The following is a 17773-nucleotide window of genomic DNA, read 5'->3' on the forward strand; positions in this document are numbered from 1 at the left end:
TAGCTCATGTATCGCAAGAAAGGATGGCAGTTTGACGGACGTCGAGATCAGGCGGTTGTGTCAATACATGGCATGCTTGAAGGTGGACAAGGTGGGATTCCCCGTCTTCTCTTTCGCTAAATCAAAATCTTTAATGGACAGACGCATGAACGACAGAAGTCTTAATGCGACAAAAGCTAAAAGCGACTACGTGACGTAACCAACGCAGTGCACGGCAAAGTGCACCAACATAATGCATGGGCACGCGTGTGTGGAGAAGTGAAATACAAGAAATGTGGTAAAAAAGAGATTACAAAAAGCGATAAAAACATTGAACGCATAGCAACTCCGTAGAATAAAAATATCTCCATTTGGTGTATACAACATGTTAGTTTTACTGTGGGCTACAGCAGCTACTACAGTATTATAGTAGCCTTCTGTATTGTTGAAAAACATAGTTTACCGATACAAGGCATACATAAATGTTCAACTTTTCGATGGCGTCGTTCTTTTTTATGAGGCCACAAACCAGCAAGTGTTCTACGAAAGAAATCACATGATCGTTTATTGAAAAACATAACACTGATGTAGCATCCCTGGTCTGAGACAGCAAATGGAGAGTTCCAGTGTTAAACCTCAATCAAAAAGGTAAGGAGAATGTGTCACTGGAACGTCTCCCGAAGAACTTGTTTCCTTTCTGTGGTTCTGAGAAAAACGACAATTGATATCATCGCTGTCCTCCGTGTACATACGCCTTCATGAAGGTATAACCACCATAGTTGCACAGTATTATCGTACAAGTAAAAATGTAAGAAAAAAACATTACTTTTTAGAAGTAGTTATGTTTTAAAATGGATAAATATCAGCCTAAGTGCTGGGGGGGGGGGGGGGACAACTATCTCATGGCCTTCTGGGGAGGGGTTTGTCAGTTTCCTCAAACTACATTATAAACGTTAATGGCAAACCTCATGTGGGGTATGGGAGAAACAGAAAACTGCTGGTATTTGAAGTCTCTTACTGAAAGAAGCGATTCAATGTGGTTATACCAAACACGACTCACTATGTTGCTGTTATAGTCGTCATCTACGTTGAATATATGTAACTCGTGACCAGCGTCACTACATAATCACCGTTCAGCGTTTTCTGGTACAGACGTTGGAATTGATTACCACCGCACTGCGCGTGTAATCAATTAAGCGTTCTGTACCACGTTCCTCAGTTGATTGTTTTGCGTTTCTTTCTTACTATATATGGCGTTGATTTTATACAGTGAATCAGTAAGTAACAAGAGGTAAATGGTTTTCTCACTTGGTTGGCTATCGCTACAATTATTATTGTTTATTTTATATTAAACGTCTGGAAATACAACAGACATTTAACTGGCGTCGCCGGCAGGATCTTTACAGAATTTCTACAGGATTTTAGAAACATGGAGAAACTGATCGAAGTCCTGCAACAACAAATTGTCAACCAAGAACGTCAGACGAAGGAGCAAATTGCCAGACAAGAAGAACGTCACCAGGAACGTCAAGAAGAACAAGAAAGGCGCCACCAAGAACAACTACGAGAAATACGAGCCCAAACTGCGAGATCACAGCCAACAACAATACAACAACAGGTATCTTTACCTAAGTTCGTAGCGTTCGATGCCACCACTGAACTGTGGGCAGACTATTGGAAGAGGTTTAACACCTTTGTAGCAGCACATTCAGTCGCACAAGACAAAATGCCGCAGGTTTTTCTCACCAATCAATCACCTACAATCTACAAAATGTTAACAAATTTGGCTGCGCAGGAAACAAACCCAAAAGAAGTCAACGATCTCACCATGACGGAAATTACAAATTACATGGCTCAACAATTCGACCCAAAACGCTTCATCGTGAGGGAGCGATTCCGTTTCTGGAGCGAAATGAAGCGCAAACCCGGGGAAACAGCTCAAGAACTAGCCATCCGCATACGCCAGGCAGCTGCCACCTGTGACTTCTCGTCCATTTCAAATCCATTGGACGAAGCTTTACGTACTCGTTTTATTTGTTCAATAGGTAACGAGGCTGTGCTTAAGGCGTTATTCAAAATCAGAGCTGATGAACTTACTTTCAAACGTGCGGTGGAGGTTGCATCAGAAACCGAAGAGGCAGCCAAGGTGGCCAAAGAAACTGTTTACGGCACTCCACCAGCACCAGTTGCGAAAGTAAGGACCATCAGCAAACCTCCAAAAACTAGGCAACTTACAGGTACTTTCTTTACTTCTAAAAATAAAGAATGCTATCGTTGTGGTAATTCCAACCATAACGCCAATGACTGTAGGTTTAAGAAAGCCACTTGCCATTTCTGCAATATTACGGGACACTTACAGAGTGTTTGTCGAAAGAAAGCTAGACAGTTCAAACCTTCTAAGATAAATTGTATCGAGGAAATTAACATGCTTTCTAGTTCTTGCAGAAAACCTCGAAATTCAAAGTTGGAAGTACCGATCTCCATTAATTCGGTAACCACACACTTAGAACTGGACACTGCTACAAATGGAAATTTCCTTTCCAGCGACGTCTGGACTCGGGTAGGCGCACCTCAATTGCAAGCACCAGTGTCGCAGTTCCAATCTGCTACCAAGCATCTAGTACCAATCACGGGTTCTTTCATGGCCCAGGTAACTTGTCCTTCCACGGGAAGGTCAGATAATATTTCTTTTGTAGTCACGACAGTCAAAGGACTAAACTTGCTAGGTCGTGATGCAATTTCGTCTTTAGGAATTTCTATCGATAAATTCCTTCTGTCTAACTGTTCTACTTTACAGAGCATCCAGTCATGCGACAAGCCTGATAAGAGTCTGGAGAAGGCATGCTCCCTCTTATGTGACGAGTTCAAAGATGTTTTTAAGCCTGAACTCGGGTGCTTACGAGATTATGAACTAGACATAGATTTTAAGTCTGATGCTAAACCTGTTTTTTTAAAACCTAGGCCTGTACCTTTCGCGCTAAAGGAGGACTTAGCACAAGCCTATGATTCGGGCATTGCACGTGGTGTATGGACACCAGTTCAGTTTTGCGATTGGGGCACACCGGTTGTTCCAGTTCGTAAGCGTTCAAATTCTTCAGAAGCGAAGGCCAAGTTACGCATTTGTGGCGATTATTCAGTCACGGTGAACCCTTCCCTGGAGACCCATCGTCACCCGTTACCCTTACCAGAAGACTTAATGCAAAAGTTGGGTGGTGGGTATGGTTTCAGCAAGATAGACTTGGCTGATGCCTACAATCAGATTCGACTTGGTCCTGACAGTCGAAAACGACTCGCATTAAGCACTCACCGTGGCGTACTTTTACAAAATGTTTTACCTTTTGGCATATCTTCTGCTCCAGGTTATTTTCAGAAGATCATGGACGACCTTACAGCCGACCTTCCAGGGGTTGCAGTCTACCTAGACGACATTCTTGTCAGTGGCACTACTGCTGAGGAGCATCTCCAGAATCTTAGACGGCTCCTCGATCGACTTCACTCAAAAGGCCTGAGGTGTAGGAAAGACAAGTGTAAGTTTGCACAACCTCAGGTAGAGTATCTCGGACACATTTTGTCCAGGCAGGGCATCTCCAAAGGTCCCAAGGTAAACGCCGTACTGGAGATGTCTGCCCCCACTGACGTATCTTCTCTTCGTTCGTTTTTAGGTTCCTTACAATTTTACTCGAAGTTTCTACCGTTGAACGCTTCTACTGTAGCAGAACCACTATACCATCTCACGAAAAAGGACATTCCTTGGAGATGGGGAAAACAAGAGGAAAACTCTTTTGCTCAGCTGAAGCATCATCTATCTACTGATGAGGTTCTTACACATTTCAATGCGTCACTTCCGGTAGGTATCGCATGTGATGCTTCTAGTGTGGGCATTGGTGCTACTTTGTTTCACCGTTACCCAGATGGCACAGAACGGCCTATAGCAAACGTTTCAAAGATATTAACAGCTTCGCAGAGAAACTATAGTCAAATTCAGAAAGAGGCTTTGTCGATAATTTTTGCGCTAAAGAAATTCTATCAATATCTTTTTGGTAGATCATTCATTTTGGTCACAGATCATAAACCATTGCTTAGTCTTTTTGGCCCGACTAAATCGACACCTTCTTTGGCAGCAAATCGTTTGGCTCGTTGGGCACTCTTTTTGTCGCAATTTACATACACTATTGAGTACAGGAAGACGAAGGATCATCAAAACGCTGATGCTTTGAGTCGCTTACCAGCAGGAGGGGATAAAGTCTTCGATGAAGAGGAAAGTGCGGATGACATTGATATCGTCTGCGCTATCGATGCTTTGGATTTGCAGGTCCAGACCCCAAATGCCGCCTCACTGCGTAAAGAATCTTCTAAAGATCCTATCATTTCCACGGTAATGCGTTTCATTCATGAAGGATGGCCGGCCAAGTCTTCTCCACAAGACCCGGTCGAACCGTTCCGTAAGTACGCAGACTCTCTTTCTACTTGTTACGGATGTCTACTTTACGGTTCCAGAGTGGTCATCCCTTCCAAACTTCGTCCTTCCGTCCTTCAGTTGCTTCATGAAGGACATTTCGGCATTGAGAGAATGAAGCAGTTGGCAAGAACGTCCGTCTACTGGCCAAACATCGATCGAGACATAGCGGAACTTTGTCACAAGTGCAGTACCTGTGGCGAATATCAACCGCAATCTAAAACCCAGGTCCAATCATGGACGGTTCCAGAAGCACCGTGGAGTCGCTTACACATAGATCATGCGGTAGAATTCATGGGTTACCATTGGTTACTCAGCATTGATGCTTTTTCTAAATACCCATGTATTCATGCTACTACTTCTTTATCTTCAACAGCTACTATCAACCTGCTAGAAGAAGATTTTGCTCATTTCGGCTATCCCCATACTATAGTTACCGATAATGCTACTACTTTTAAATCCACAGAATTTCAAACTTTCTGTAAGGAGAGGGGTATGGTACACATCACGGGTGCACCTTACCATCCGGAAACCAATGGAGCGGCGGAGCGCCTCGTACGTACGTTCAAGCAAGCACTTCGCAAATCTTCCCTGCCCCCGAAACAAGCCGTCTTGGAATTCCTACAGCAATATCGACGCACGCCCACTCCGAGGGGCTACTCTCCAAGCCAATTACTCAACAATCGTCAGATTCGAACCAAGATCGACACGCTTCTCCCTACACCGTCTCAAGTGGTACCCCGACAAAACCCTCACAACACCGACGCCTCCGAAGGTACCAAACGACATTTCAAACCGGGAGATCCCTGTTACGCGCTATCATTCACTCCACGACGGAGCCAGGATCCTCGTTGGGTTCCAGCCGAGGTGATCAAGCGACAGGGTAGCCGAATCTTCCTGGTACGTCTGCTGCCACATGGTCCGACGTGGAGGCGCCATATGGACCAACTGCAACCTCGCTATGCATCATCGGAGGACCAGGAGCCGGGAGATACTCCTGCACCAACAATCGACTCTTCCGCTGTCTCCACCTCAGCCCGAACGAATTCGGACGACACACCGACTGTACCGGAATTCGGGCCACACAACCCACGAAGGTCGAGCCGTCGCCGCAGACCTCCAGCTCGTTTCGGACTTTGAGTTTTATTGTTAATTCGGTGTCTTGTTCATTTTTTATGTTTGTGTATAAAAATTATCGGGGAGGTGTTATAGTCGTCATCTACGTTGAATATATGTAACTCGTGACCAGCGTCACTACATAATCACCGTTCAGCGTTTTCTGGTACAGACGTTGGAATTGATTACCACCGCACTGCGCGTGTAATCAATTAAGCGTTCTGTACCACGTTCCTCAGTTGATTGTTTTGCGTTTCTTTCTTACTATATATTGCGTTGATTTTATACAGTGAATCAGTAAGTAACAAGAGGTAAATGGTTTTCTCACTTGGTTGGCTATCGCTACAATTATTATTGTTTATTTTATATTAAACGTCTGGAAATACAACAGTTGCATTTGTTGATCAGTTGATTAAGAGGTTTAACAACCTGAACTAATGTGAGTAATAAATCCGATTGGTAGTGTGAAGCACAAACCGCACAATCACTTAATTTTAACATCGACGAAAAGCATTCATTCCTGTCACCTGTTTTGGTTCCAGAAGATAAAGGCCCATCCGGGTGCAGCCACTGTTGACCTTTTCCGCGCAGTCATCACCGTGAATCTCGATTTCTGACTCTCTGAAGCAAATAACACTTTAATGTTGCAACTACAATTACACATGATTCATCATTACCACAGAATAGCACTAATGGCTCAGTTGGTTAAGCGCCAGACTTTACGAACGAAGAAATTGCAAGATCAAGCGGCGCTGGTTTGATTCTAGGGGTGTGCGCTTGAGCAAAGCATTTCAAAGCTGCTGTCTATTCAACGGTACCTTGTGGATGAAATAATTCCCCGGCAACAACACTTCAACAATCGGAAACTTCACTCTGTCAATCTCAGTCACCGGGCTTGCGTCAGTAGTTTACAGTCTCTAACTACAACTTCTACAAGTATGTGAAACTGCCAGGACTAAGCTTTCAAAGAAGCTTTCTCAGTCCAAAGATAAAGATTGAATTAATAAATGAAAGTGAAAGATCTTGCTTTAAGCTTGTGAAGTAAATAATTATGTTGCAGAAACGTACTTGTATTTTTGACCACATGTCGGACACTTGACAAGCATACAGCCTTCGTAGTCGTCGCGATTTAGTCTCTCTTGGTAAGGTTTGGGCTGTCTGAACAAAAGTCAGGTTAGCCTAATGCTATAGCGTGAGGTTTCATCCAGTGACATTGCACGTGGCTGAAGCCAAACAACGCCATTGTACAATCTGCCAGTGCATTCATACTTGCTAAAATTAATCCAGTGCTGTTGTTCTGCGGAAGTTAAGCAAGAGTTGCGAGATGTGTCCACTGCGATACCAGTCGCGATACTCTGTAAATAAGACCAGAATTAGTTGTAGAAAGGCCGTTGTTCAGGCTTTGTTTGTTCGGAAGGCGCAGACCCGGTCACCAAGGTCGACAGAGTGAAGTTTCTGCATGTTGTTTGTGAATTAGTCCATTTGCCAGGTGTAACTGAATGGAGGGCAGTTCTTAAAATTCGTTGCTAAAATGCGCACCCCGATAGCCGAACCAGCAGAGCTTGATCTTGCGGCTTCTTCGTGCACAAAGTCGGGCGCTTATATTGCCTATTGGGGCTATTTAAAAGTTCACAACATATCATAATCGCAGTCACAACTTTTCAAGGACGTTTAACTATTTAACTTTGGCTTTGTGCTGCAGTCATTCTCTGTCATGCTTGCTGACATCTTTCGACAGGGGACATGGCTCTTTGCAAAGTTTTAAAAATGATATTTTCGAGAGATATATCCTTTACTATTAAAATTTTGGTCGAGTAACCAATCGAACCATTAAAAACGGAATCAAACAACGCATAGTTTTATCAGTTTTCCCATTAATCCACTTGTTGAAATAACCGATTGCAGGAATTGGCTGGATAGCTGAAATTCTAACCACTGCCTTGTTTGTTTAAGTTAATTGTTATCACGTACAAATTATACATATTTCATCATAAAATTACTAGGAAACAGCCTAATACACCAACAAAATCCTTTATGTCTTTCTATCCGGTAAAAACCATAATAAAACAGGTGTAAGAGATTTTTTACGTCTGGTGTAAACACGGCATCTTGCAATAGATGTCAATACAAGTAGTGGAATGTACCTCATTAGAGGATGAGAAATGTGATGACGTGATATTGAAGGCAGGCAGATCGTTATCATTTTCCTGACCACAGAGTGCAGCATGGTTCCCAACGACAGAGCTTTCAAAATACTCTGAAACAAAATTCTAATCGTTTTAAGAGAGTTTTTACCAGTGCATATTGCAGACCTAATAAATCATCCACATCATGGTGCTGCAACCATGCTGAGGTGCATGTACAAATTACATCACCATAACCGAAGTGCATTTGAGTACAGCCAACACACTAACGCTGTAAAAGTTCCCACACAGGTTAGATTTCTTTTCTAGACCAAGCATTGTTCATGAATACGCGGAGGTCGAAAGAAAGCAAATGTTCGAAAACAAACTGAGTACTTGCCGAAACAGATTGGGCATTCCACCATACTCTCAGCAATAGCATGACTTAGACTTGAAGCCTGCCCAGATGCACTTTGTTTCGACACTTTTGCAATAGACGGATTCTCTTTCCTGCACAAAAATTGTAAGGTTCAGATAAAAATATTTTCGTCTACAACCCATTTTTTTGTTTATAATATCTCATATTCACTGTTCAAATTTTGTCAGCTTTAGATTCGATTCCATAACCATCGATTCTCGTTTCTGTACAGAAATTATAAGGTTCAGATAGGACTATTTTTGTTTTTAACTTATTTTTTATACTATCTCATCTTTACTGTTCAAATTTTGTTTACTTCGCTATGGAATCTTTTCAACAGAACCTTCACCAAGCAAAACGACTGAAAACCGTAGCTAGCAAAACGTCAGTGCCAAACACAAGACTGATGGTTGGAATTATAACTCTTCCATGTAAGAATTAACTTCTCAAACAATAGGAATTATGAATGCAATGGCGCATACATTTCTGGCTTTCGCTTTGTTCCAGCTGTAGAATGTTGTGATTGAAGGTTCTGTTGTCGCCTTGTTGAGACGAGGCTCATAAACTTCCCAGTCAGTTCGCGGAAGTAGGATCGGCCATCTTTGTTTAACTTCACGTCGTGGCTCGATTCGAATCGCTTTCTCAAGTCTGGACGAAAATCGTTCAAGTTGAGCAATATCCTAGAATTTGTTTACTGAAATGTTGCTATTGATGAAAATTCAACATTCTTGTTCGCGAATCAAGAAAAAAACAACTGCTACATGGCAATAAAACAATTCTTGTATTCGACAATTAACATTTCTAAATGATATAACGTCCACAAAAATACCTAAAAAAACATAATTTTAAAAATGGTTCATTTGCAAGATTTGGAAAGTTAGATAGAAAATCTCAGTTGAAAAGTGAAAGTTTAAGTTAGCAAGTTAAGGCTTTTTCTTACCCTTCACTTTCATTGTGTCAAAATCAATGGAATCCACATCGAGAGTATTGAAGAAGTTCTTGATAGCTTTCTTAAGTTGACGAATTTGTTTGTCCGTGTATACGACTTCCTTTGTTTCTTTTACAAACTCAACAACATCCTGTTCCTGTGATGTTGCTGATATACCAGTAGCGACTGGAGTCGGACAAGAAGAGACTTGCGATCTCGGACTTTTCGTGGAGGTCGCAAGAGAAAATGAGTTTTCGGAACCATCTTCTAGTCTATATTCGTGTTTTCCTTTCAAATCATCAGCATGCGTAATCTCTTCATTGATTTCAACGATAGGCGTATTCAAACTGTAAGTAACTGTTTGGGTTGGATTTTTCGCCTTCTCACCAGTCATTACAGCTTTCGATTTCGTTTTAGCTTGGTTGTTCGCACTTTCAATGTTATTCTCTGCTGCTGGCGGTAAATGAACGACAACGTCGACGAGACATAAAGATTTAGCCGTGGCAGTATTTCCATCCTTTATAGAGGATGGTTCCGAAACACCTGGAGCAACGTGAAGCCTCTCTCCTTTTACAAGCGACTTCCTCTTGCGTGTGGACTGAAAAAGTGAAAAAACGGTTTGAATGAAAATGCTCAAAAAGCAAGCTCGTAAAAAAGTGTTTAAATCCTAAAATAACGTATCACTAGTAACGCTGACTAAAGACCTCATACTTTTTGAAGGACTGGCACTTCATCATCATGAAGAATAGAACTCGTAAACGGTTGGCAGGTTTTGGAAGACTGAGTTTTGCTCTCGGCTTGGTTATTCTGAAAAAGGAGCGATTTATTGTTAAGTGTTGAAAGTAAAATATATTCTATATGCACTATACAGCTAAGCTTTGCAGCATCATGCAAATCTGTGTAAGTTATGCATTATGTAGAAAGTGATACATTGTGTGCAGTTTCTCTGCAAAAAAATTGATTTAGCAGAATTAATAGCTTAAAGAAGCTCAGGGTTGATCGGTTTAAACCGGGGCGGTGTAAACCGCCCGGTTAAAACCTGGTTTAAACCGAGCAGTTTTGACCGCCTATTACTGGTCTAAACCCCTTTAGTGTATGAATCAAGTTATTTTCAATTGAATTAAAAATATTACCCTCCATGTTTAGTAATGATGTTCAACTATATTTTGATCAACAATAACCTAAATACTAGATTTGGAACAAAAAATATTCAATTTCTCTGCTTATTTTTGATATTTCAATCAGTTGGTTACCGTATTTTACGGACCATAAAGCGCATCCGATTATAAGGCGCACCGTCAACAAATTGCTTTGATTAGTTTTTTATTCAGACATAAGGTGCACCGGGCTATACAACGCAACGTATTTTAAGGAGTATGGGTTACCGTATAAAGCTGATTAAACAAAAATGCGTAATAAATGCAAGCAAGTCACAATAGTACAATGAGCAAAAGAAAAAAATGGGCCTAGTGAATATCACAGTTGCTAGTTGCTTTTGGGTCATTCCACATCAAATCACCCAAAAAAATGACATTTTTAACACCACCATCTCCAATTTTCCTCAAATTTGGTTTGTGTGTGAGTTCTGGGTAAAAAAGCATGAATTTCAAATTTTATCAAAATCCGGCCAGTGGTTTTGGAGATATGGGCCTGTGAAACTTCGTATTTTGGGGGAAAATTGGGGTACCCGGCTTATTTCAAAATGCCATTTCTCAGCAACCACTGGGTGTATTTTAATGAAATTGGTGTCATTTTGCAGGAAATTGGTCAAGGATTTCATTTCTGTGGTTAATTTTCAAAAATAAGCATGTTTAGGGGTAATGACTTTTGCTTTGACCTTGATTTTGACCCTGTGGATCACGTGATACAAAAAACTTGTCTACATGAAAAATATTCTTTGGCACTGTCTCTATAACATATGAGAAAATGGGAGAGGTAATATTTCTATTTTAGCCATAGTTTTTACTCAAAGTTTGCATGTCTCATGATTTTTCAACAAATTTTCTTAAAATCACCTTCAAAAATAGTATATATTATATGGTATGTACAAATGGAACGATATGCACATTGCATCATCAAAAAGAATGGGTCCAAAATGATGATGAGGGGTGTTTGTTTTTTTGTAAAATAAGCTTATAACATTGGGAAATAATGGCAAATGGGGGAGGAGGTAAAATATCTCAAATTCTGATGATGTAATACATAAACGCTCCCAATTAATACTGCATAAAAATGAGTTAAATGACACAGTTTAGTCAAGACACAACAGACAAAACGTTAGGTTCTGAAAGTTTTCCATAGACAGCAATCACTGAGCTGACCAGTTTTTACACAACCTGTGAAGTTTAATTGTATCGTTTTTGGAAATAGTGTAACGACATCTGCCAGCTGCCATCATGGAAGGAGTTTCAATGATACAAACAATGTTATTAAATCGATCCAGCATTTATCAGCAGAGGTAGGCCAGTAGAAGATTCTGGCTGGACCATGAGGATGCATAAAGTTTACATGATAGTCTCCAAACTCATCAGAAATGTCTTTCACCAAACCTATCCACGGTTCATAATCATATATACAGCAGTCAGCACACATATGTCTGTTTTGCGATGTTGATAGGTTCATTCAATGCTTCAAGTGCAAGGTCTTCATCTCACTGACACTATTTCAGGCAGATTTTTTTGAGCACTGAGTTTGTACGCGAATAACTTTGTTTCAGAAATCGGAACAAATCTATGGAATTTTAGTGTTCCTTTTATTGTCTTTGCCAACGAGAATCTTTTTTTCAATTTTTCTTTGCAAGCTTCAAAATCCGGTCAGGCTTGACATTGAAAAGTTGAATTCCTTGTATGTTGGGCCCTACTAGACCTACTAATTAAGCGATTAGTTTTTGTCAATTATTGCCATTGTTACATTCATGCAACGTCAAACAACGTTGATTCGCCGTTAAAGGAGCAAAAGTGTCCAGCCGCGCCGTTTGTCTCCACTCTGCCACTCGTAGCCCAGTGCTATAAATCAAGTAAATTGCGCAAACCTGTGAGGAATTTCATTTGCGGCAAAAGTCTGACCGCAATTTCCACTGCTTTTACATCGTTTTAACATCGCCAGATGTTAAATCGGTGTAAAAACTGTAGCATTGTTCTTCAAAGGAGTAATTTTCTCCCAAACGACGTTATCAATTAAGTCTGCTGCCAAAATGCTCTAAATTTGTCGTCTCAATCATCACAGTTGCGTTTGTTACGTCACTGATATTAAACTCACAAGTTTCGTCCCGCAACCCGCACATACCAATCACAAAAAATATGCGGAACTGAATTACCAGGACCAGACGTTGTTGCGTACCAATTATATTTATTACTTGTTTCCAAATCGTGTTAGAGGAGACATAGACTTAAATGTAAAACTAGGCTAGCCCAACAACCTAGCAAAATCGCCCTTTTGTAAAACGCACAAAATAACCTTAATGACGTGACAGTATGTGTTCGCCCGCCCAGCTATTTTGAAAACTCGGCGCCTATGGATAACGATATACCTTATCAGACTGACCATGCTATAACAGTATGGCGAAATCAATTTCTCATATTAAAAATGAAGCTGGTACACTGTTGTTGCAAGAGCAGCAAGAATTATTCTACAATATAAGGTTTAAGCTAACCGGATTTTATGAAAATTTCACAGATATCGTCCTCTTTGAATGAAAACTATGGCTAAACTAAAAATATTACCTCTCCCATTTTTTCATATGTTATAGAGATGGTATCAAGGAATATTCTTCATGTGAACAAGTTTTTTGTATCACGTGATCCACAGGGTCAAAATCAAGGTCAAAGCAAAGGTCATTACCCCTAAACATGCTTATTTTTGAAAATTAACCACAGAAATGAAATCCTTGACCAATTTCCTGCAAAATGACACTAATTTCATTAAAATACACCCAGTGGTTGCTGAGAAATGGCATTTTGAAATAAGCCGGGTACCCCAATTTTCCCCCAAAATACGAAATTTCACAGGGCCATATCTCCAAAACCACTGGCCGGATTTTAATAAAATTTAAAATTCATGCGTTTTTGCCCAAAACCTAACCACAAACCAAATTTGATGTAAATCGGTGATGGTGGTGGAGCACTGGGTGAATTGAGCTGGAATGACCCTTTTACCGTAGTTTATTGTGTAAGACGGTAGTTTATTTATATAATAATGGTATCTGAACTGGCAATCCTGAGAAGAACGGAAAGGTCAATGGTGAGAGCAATGTGTGGGGTGAAAACGAGAAGGGAAAAAAGGACTGAAGAATTGTTGGATATGCTAGAGATGAGAGAGACCATAGACCAACTGGCAAGGGCAAATGGAGTAAGATGGTATGGACATGTGATAAGGAGGGAGAAAGGAAGTTTTCTTAGAAAGGCACTAGATCTAAAGATGGATGGGAAGAGAAAACGCGGTCGTCCAAGAAGAACGTGGAAACAACAAGTGAAGGATGAATTTAAAAAAGTCGGACTAAAGGAGGAAGATGCAAGGGACAGAGTGAAATGGAAAAAAGGGATTAAAACAATTGCTGCGAGGAAACAATCGGCCACCCCCACTAGTGGGGAACAAACCGACGATGGATTATGATGATGATCAGTACTGGTTTTGAGTGTAGGCAATAAAGCACCACTTGATCCATACATTAGGCGCATCGGCTTATAAGGCGCACGATCAATTTATGAGGAAAAAAACGATTTAAATTGCGCCTTATGGTCCGTAAAATACGGGTATTTTAATTATTGAGAAAATTCAAATTCTAAAAATAAGTTTCTGATGAACCAAAAAATGCTTGGTAGAACGATGAACAATTTGCACAGCCAACTGAAGTACAAGAATTTATTCCAACAAATTTTTTTTTTATGAAAAACATTTGCCATCAAATTTTGCCTGAAGGTCGGTATTGGCGGCCAAAGTTCAGGCAGCCAGCTATTTCGAGACCTGCATATCAAAATGGTCACAACTCACAACTGCTTTTATATTTCCTAAATAGCCCATAGCCCAGGTAGCCGACCATTCATCACATAAAAATATTTTTCTGGGTTTTGACCAGTTTAAACCTAGTTTTCACCGGTTAAAACCAGGTTTAAACCGCTTAGTGGTCAAAACCAGTTTTGACCACTTAGAGATCAACCCTGAAGAAGCTGGGACATATCTTCTATCTTCCTGCTGTGTTGATTTTCGCCAGCAAAAGCTTTGTCATGGTTTAGCGGTAAAGCCTTTACATTATAACATAACCTTACACGTCACAATCGTATTAATCACATGCATAAAACTATTTTATGTATAGCATTAGCTTAACGGTTTACGATACGTACACAACTTGAAGTCAGTTGCTTACCTGCTGCGATGCTCGTTTGGATGACATCAACATTTTCGCTGTTCGGCCGAGAAAGCTGTTTCCAGAGCTTTCGGAAGGAGCAGACATATTTCTAAGCTTCGCTTCAAACTGTGAACTAGCTGACGAAGGACTGGAAAGTTAACTTTAAATTGTTAAAGGTGGTGTAAGACGAAAAGAAAACAAATGCAATCACGTGTAGATAAAAGTAAGAAACATTTGTATGTTTTAAGTCGTTCATACCTTGACTTCAACTCATCAATAGAAGGTAGGTATGAATTCGCAGGTTGCTTACAATATGTAGATGGGGTTTTCTGAAAAGACAAAATAATGGACAATCCAAGCACCGAACCAATACAGTAAATTGTGTACCTGGGCGAAGCGTGCAAATATTTTTTACAGTTTTATGAAAAGCAATATCAAAACAACGCACTCAGTCTAAAAACACATGAAGTGCACAAGTCAAGTAAAAACTGTGAGCCAACCACAAAGAAATTGAAAAACTCAAAATGACGAAATTTTAAATAGCTTGAATCCGCGCCTCTGTGAAACCTGCACCCTCCTTCCAAAATTTCACGCTGGAGAGGGAAGAACGCACTTCTTAAAATGCTTTAAAAGAAACTACACCTATTACATTACACCTTTTAAACTAGAGGTTTTGAAACCAGCCTTTCTAAAAAAAAATTTTTTTTTTTTAATAATAAATGAACTTTACAACTTTACAATGCATAACGTTCGACTAATAAAAACAAAAACAGTAAAAAGAGTCATGGCTGAGATACTATGCTATATGTATAATATACTGAGGATTTCTACACTTCACGACGGAAGTCAGCACTATAGAGATTTCCAATGGGAATAAGAATTCCCGTCAGGGTTGAAAGGGTAAATTGGAGCTTTGAAACCGGAGCAAGTAAACTTTAACAATTAATCCGAAAAATCTACTTTACCTTTAACGTGACATTTCGTGGTGTTCCTAGTCGCAAAAATTCTAAGCCCATGTGCTTCTTTCTAGCGTGAGGCTGGTGCAGGATAATCTTTACTCGATCCCATGGTGATTTTGCTACTTCTTGCTTCAAATGTTCTGTTTTTGTCGCGAAAACGTGACTTTTACAACTATTATCTTTATATGGTAAAGGTTTTTGCAATACTAATTTCAAAACTAGTTTTTGCAATACAAATTCGCTTTGTACAAAATCTACTATTTAGCCAATTCACCTATTTTCCTGAACCTTCAATAACATCAGTGATACAATTTTTTTTGCTGAGATTAATTATATGCATACATTTTTTAGCATCAGTGATGTGAATAAAATGATAATTGGCTTAATCACTAACGAAAGTCTTACCGTGAAAGTTAAACATTCTGCATCCACTTTTGTTTCTTCCAGCTCTTGCATCGGCAGAATTTTGTAACAGAACATTGTCGAGGATGTTGAGAGGATCAACACGAGATGAAGAGGATACCTGCACCTCCAGGGAAGCAACGTTGAAATATCCTAAATTTATAACACAGAGTGTTAAAAAAAAACAACAACTGCAAAAACTGTACTTTTTAACTGATGTGAAGAATTGCTTTGCGTTGATATTGTGTCAATGTGTCAACACATCAGCACTTTCACTAAAACATCACCACATTTTCTGAAGTATTTAGCACTGTTGTATCATAAAAATTCAAAAATACTGTAACTGGCAAAGCATTGGTTTAGTATGCAGCTGTGAGTCCGAATTTTGAAACAATGAAAAAAATTGATAACTTTTTGAACGCACATGTAGAGTGTCTCACGCACATATTCTTCTCCAAAGTAATACCCACCAATGGTGAAAAAACATGTTAGTGCAGCAGGAGCTTCATTTTGGCAATGTTGAAAGTACATGAAATTAATTTACCACAACAGATGGATGGAGTCTCAGGCATCACATGACTAAAATGAAACTAGTGGGATACGTGAAATTTAGCATTGCCAGATCATCATGCTGTTTACTAAACGTCATTACAATAAAGCAGGGGCGTGCAACTGTTTATCGCAATGGGCCACAACGTACAATTATAATGATGCTGAGGGCCAGTCTATCGAATAACACATGAATTTATATAAAAAAACTATTTAATAGAAAAGTACACACAATCAAGTTACACATTGAGTGAGTGATTAATGAGATGTCTGATATCTTCTCTGTCCAGAGATCTTGCCAATGTCAGCTTTGACGGAGGAAGTGGCAACTCGAAGTTGACTTGACAAGTGCTCATCCGTAAGCTGATTCCTGCATTTTGTCTTGAACAGCTTCATTTTTGAAAAAGAACTGCTCTCATAATGCAATGCTATCATGCTATAATAATTATCAGAGTGTTTTGCACGCTTGATATTGTACTCTTTCATTACTGCTATAGTGTTTTGACAAATCAGGCAAACGACATCTTGATTGTGTTGAACAACGAAGTAATTTATACACCACTCATTGTTGAACTTCCGCCTTTCATAATCAACCTTCCTTTTCTTACTTGTAGACAATTTTACTATGCTAAGCTTTTTGTAAAATAAATATTAATATATTCACCACACTGCACCCATAAAGTAAGATTTATGTTACTGAACTATTGCCAGAAGAACAAGTTTTCTACAACGCTTACTAATGACGCAACAATAATGCTAATGATGTAATAATGCTAAAAGTCAATAATGCTAATGATGACGTTACAAATAACAACATCCTCCGATCTAACAGCGAAAAGTATTTAAAAATAATGGGCTACTTGATAAAGAATGTGCGGGCCACGTAAATGGGTACCGCGGGCCGTGCTCTGGCCCGCGGGCCGTATGTTGCACGCCTCTGCAATAAAGGCTTTCTTTTGACTTAGCAGGACACAAACGCCTAATTAATACATTATCTATTGCAGTTGACAAGTATAAAAAGCAAACTGTTAATTGTACTTGCCTATGTCAACATAATGTATTCGGCTTGGCACATCTAAGACAACTTCTATGAAAGCCTCAGTGTTGTTATCCTCTGCATTGTTCATCCACTTTTGCCCCACCAACAAGTTACTTGCCGGAAAGTTTTTGTCCTTAAAAAACAAAGAATGAGTAAAATCTATAACAAGTAATTATTTTGATTTCACAACATAATTATCAACCTGTCCAGTGTCCATTAAATCTACTAAAAAATCTGAAAAAATGTGATAAGTAAAAGTTACATTACATCAAAAACGATACTTTTTTACATAAAATTTACTCAAAAAACCAACACACCTCTGAAGAAACTTTTCCGATTTCTTTAAGTTTGATAGGAGCCATCTTCCAAAAGTTATTAGAAACACTTCAACTGTGCTCAGAGCAAACAAAATAACTTTTGATGGTAATACACTACATAAAGCTCATCCAATACTACTGTA

General features: G+C 39.6%; 1 protein-coding gene across 1 annotated transcript; it reads right to left on the reverse strand.

The window, feature by feature from the left end:
• Nucleotides 1–31: 31 nt before the first annotated feature.
• Nucleotides 32–17737, reverse strand: LOC145775844 (uncharacterized). The gene is made up of 15 exons (XM_082587226.1): nucleotides 17631–17737; nucleotides 17317–17446; nucleotides 15729–15878; nucleotides 15330–15463; nucleotides 14623–14693; nucleotides 14383–14512; nucleotides 9732–9827; nucleotides 9033–9618; nucleotides 8575–8740; nucleotides 8075–8184; nucleotides 7696–7808; nucleotides 6821–6906; nucleotides 6620–6709; nucleotides 6079–6172; nucleotides 32–684 (listed from the first exon to the last, which is right to left on the reverse strand). The coding sequence occupies exons 1-15, from the start codon at nucleotides 17673–17675 to the stop codon at nucleotides 616–618; spliced, it is 2070 nt and encodes a 689-aa protein (XP_082443352.1). The 5' UTR covers nucleotides 17676–17737; the 3' UTR covers nucleotides 32–615.
• Nucleotides 17738–17773: the final 36 nt, after the last annotated feature.

This window comes from Aplidium turbinatum, chromosome 8 (genome assembly GCF_918807975.1).
Source record: "Aplidium turbinatum chromosome 8, kaAplTurb1.1, whole genome shotgun sequence".
NCBI lineage: Eukaryota > Metazoa > Chordata > Ascidiacea > Aplousobranchia > Polyclinidae > Aplidium > Aplidium turbinatum.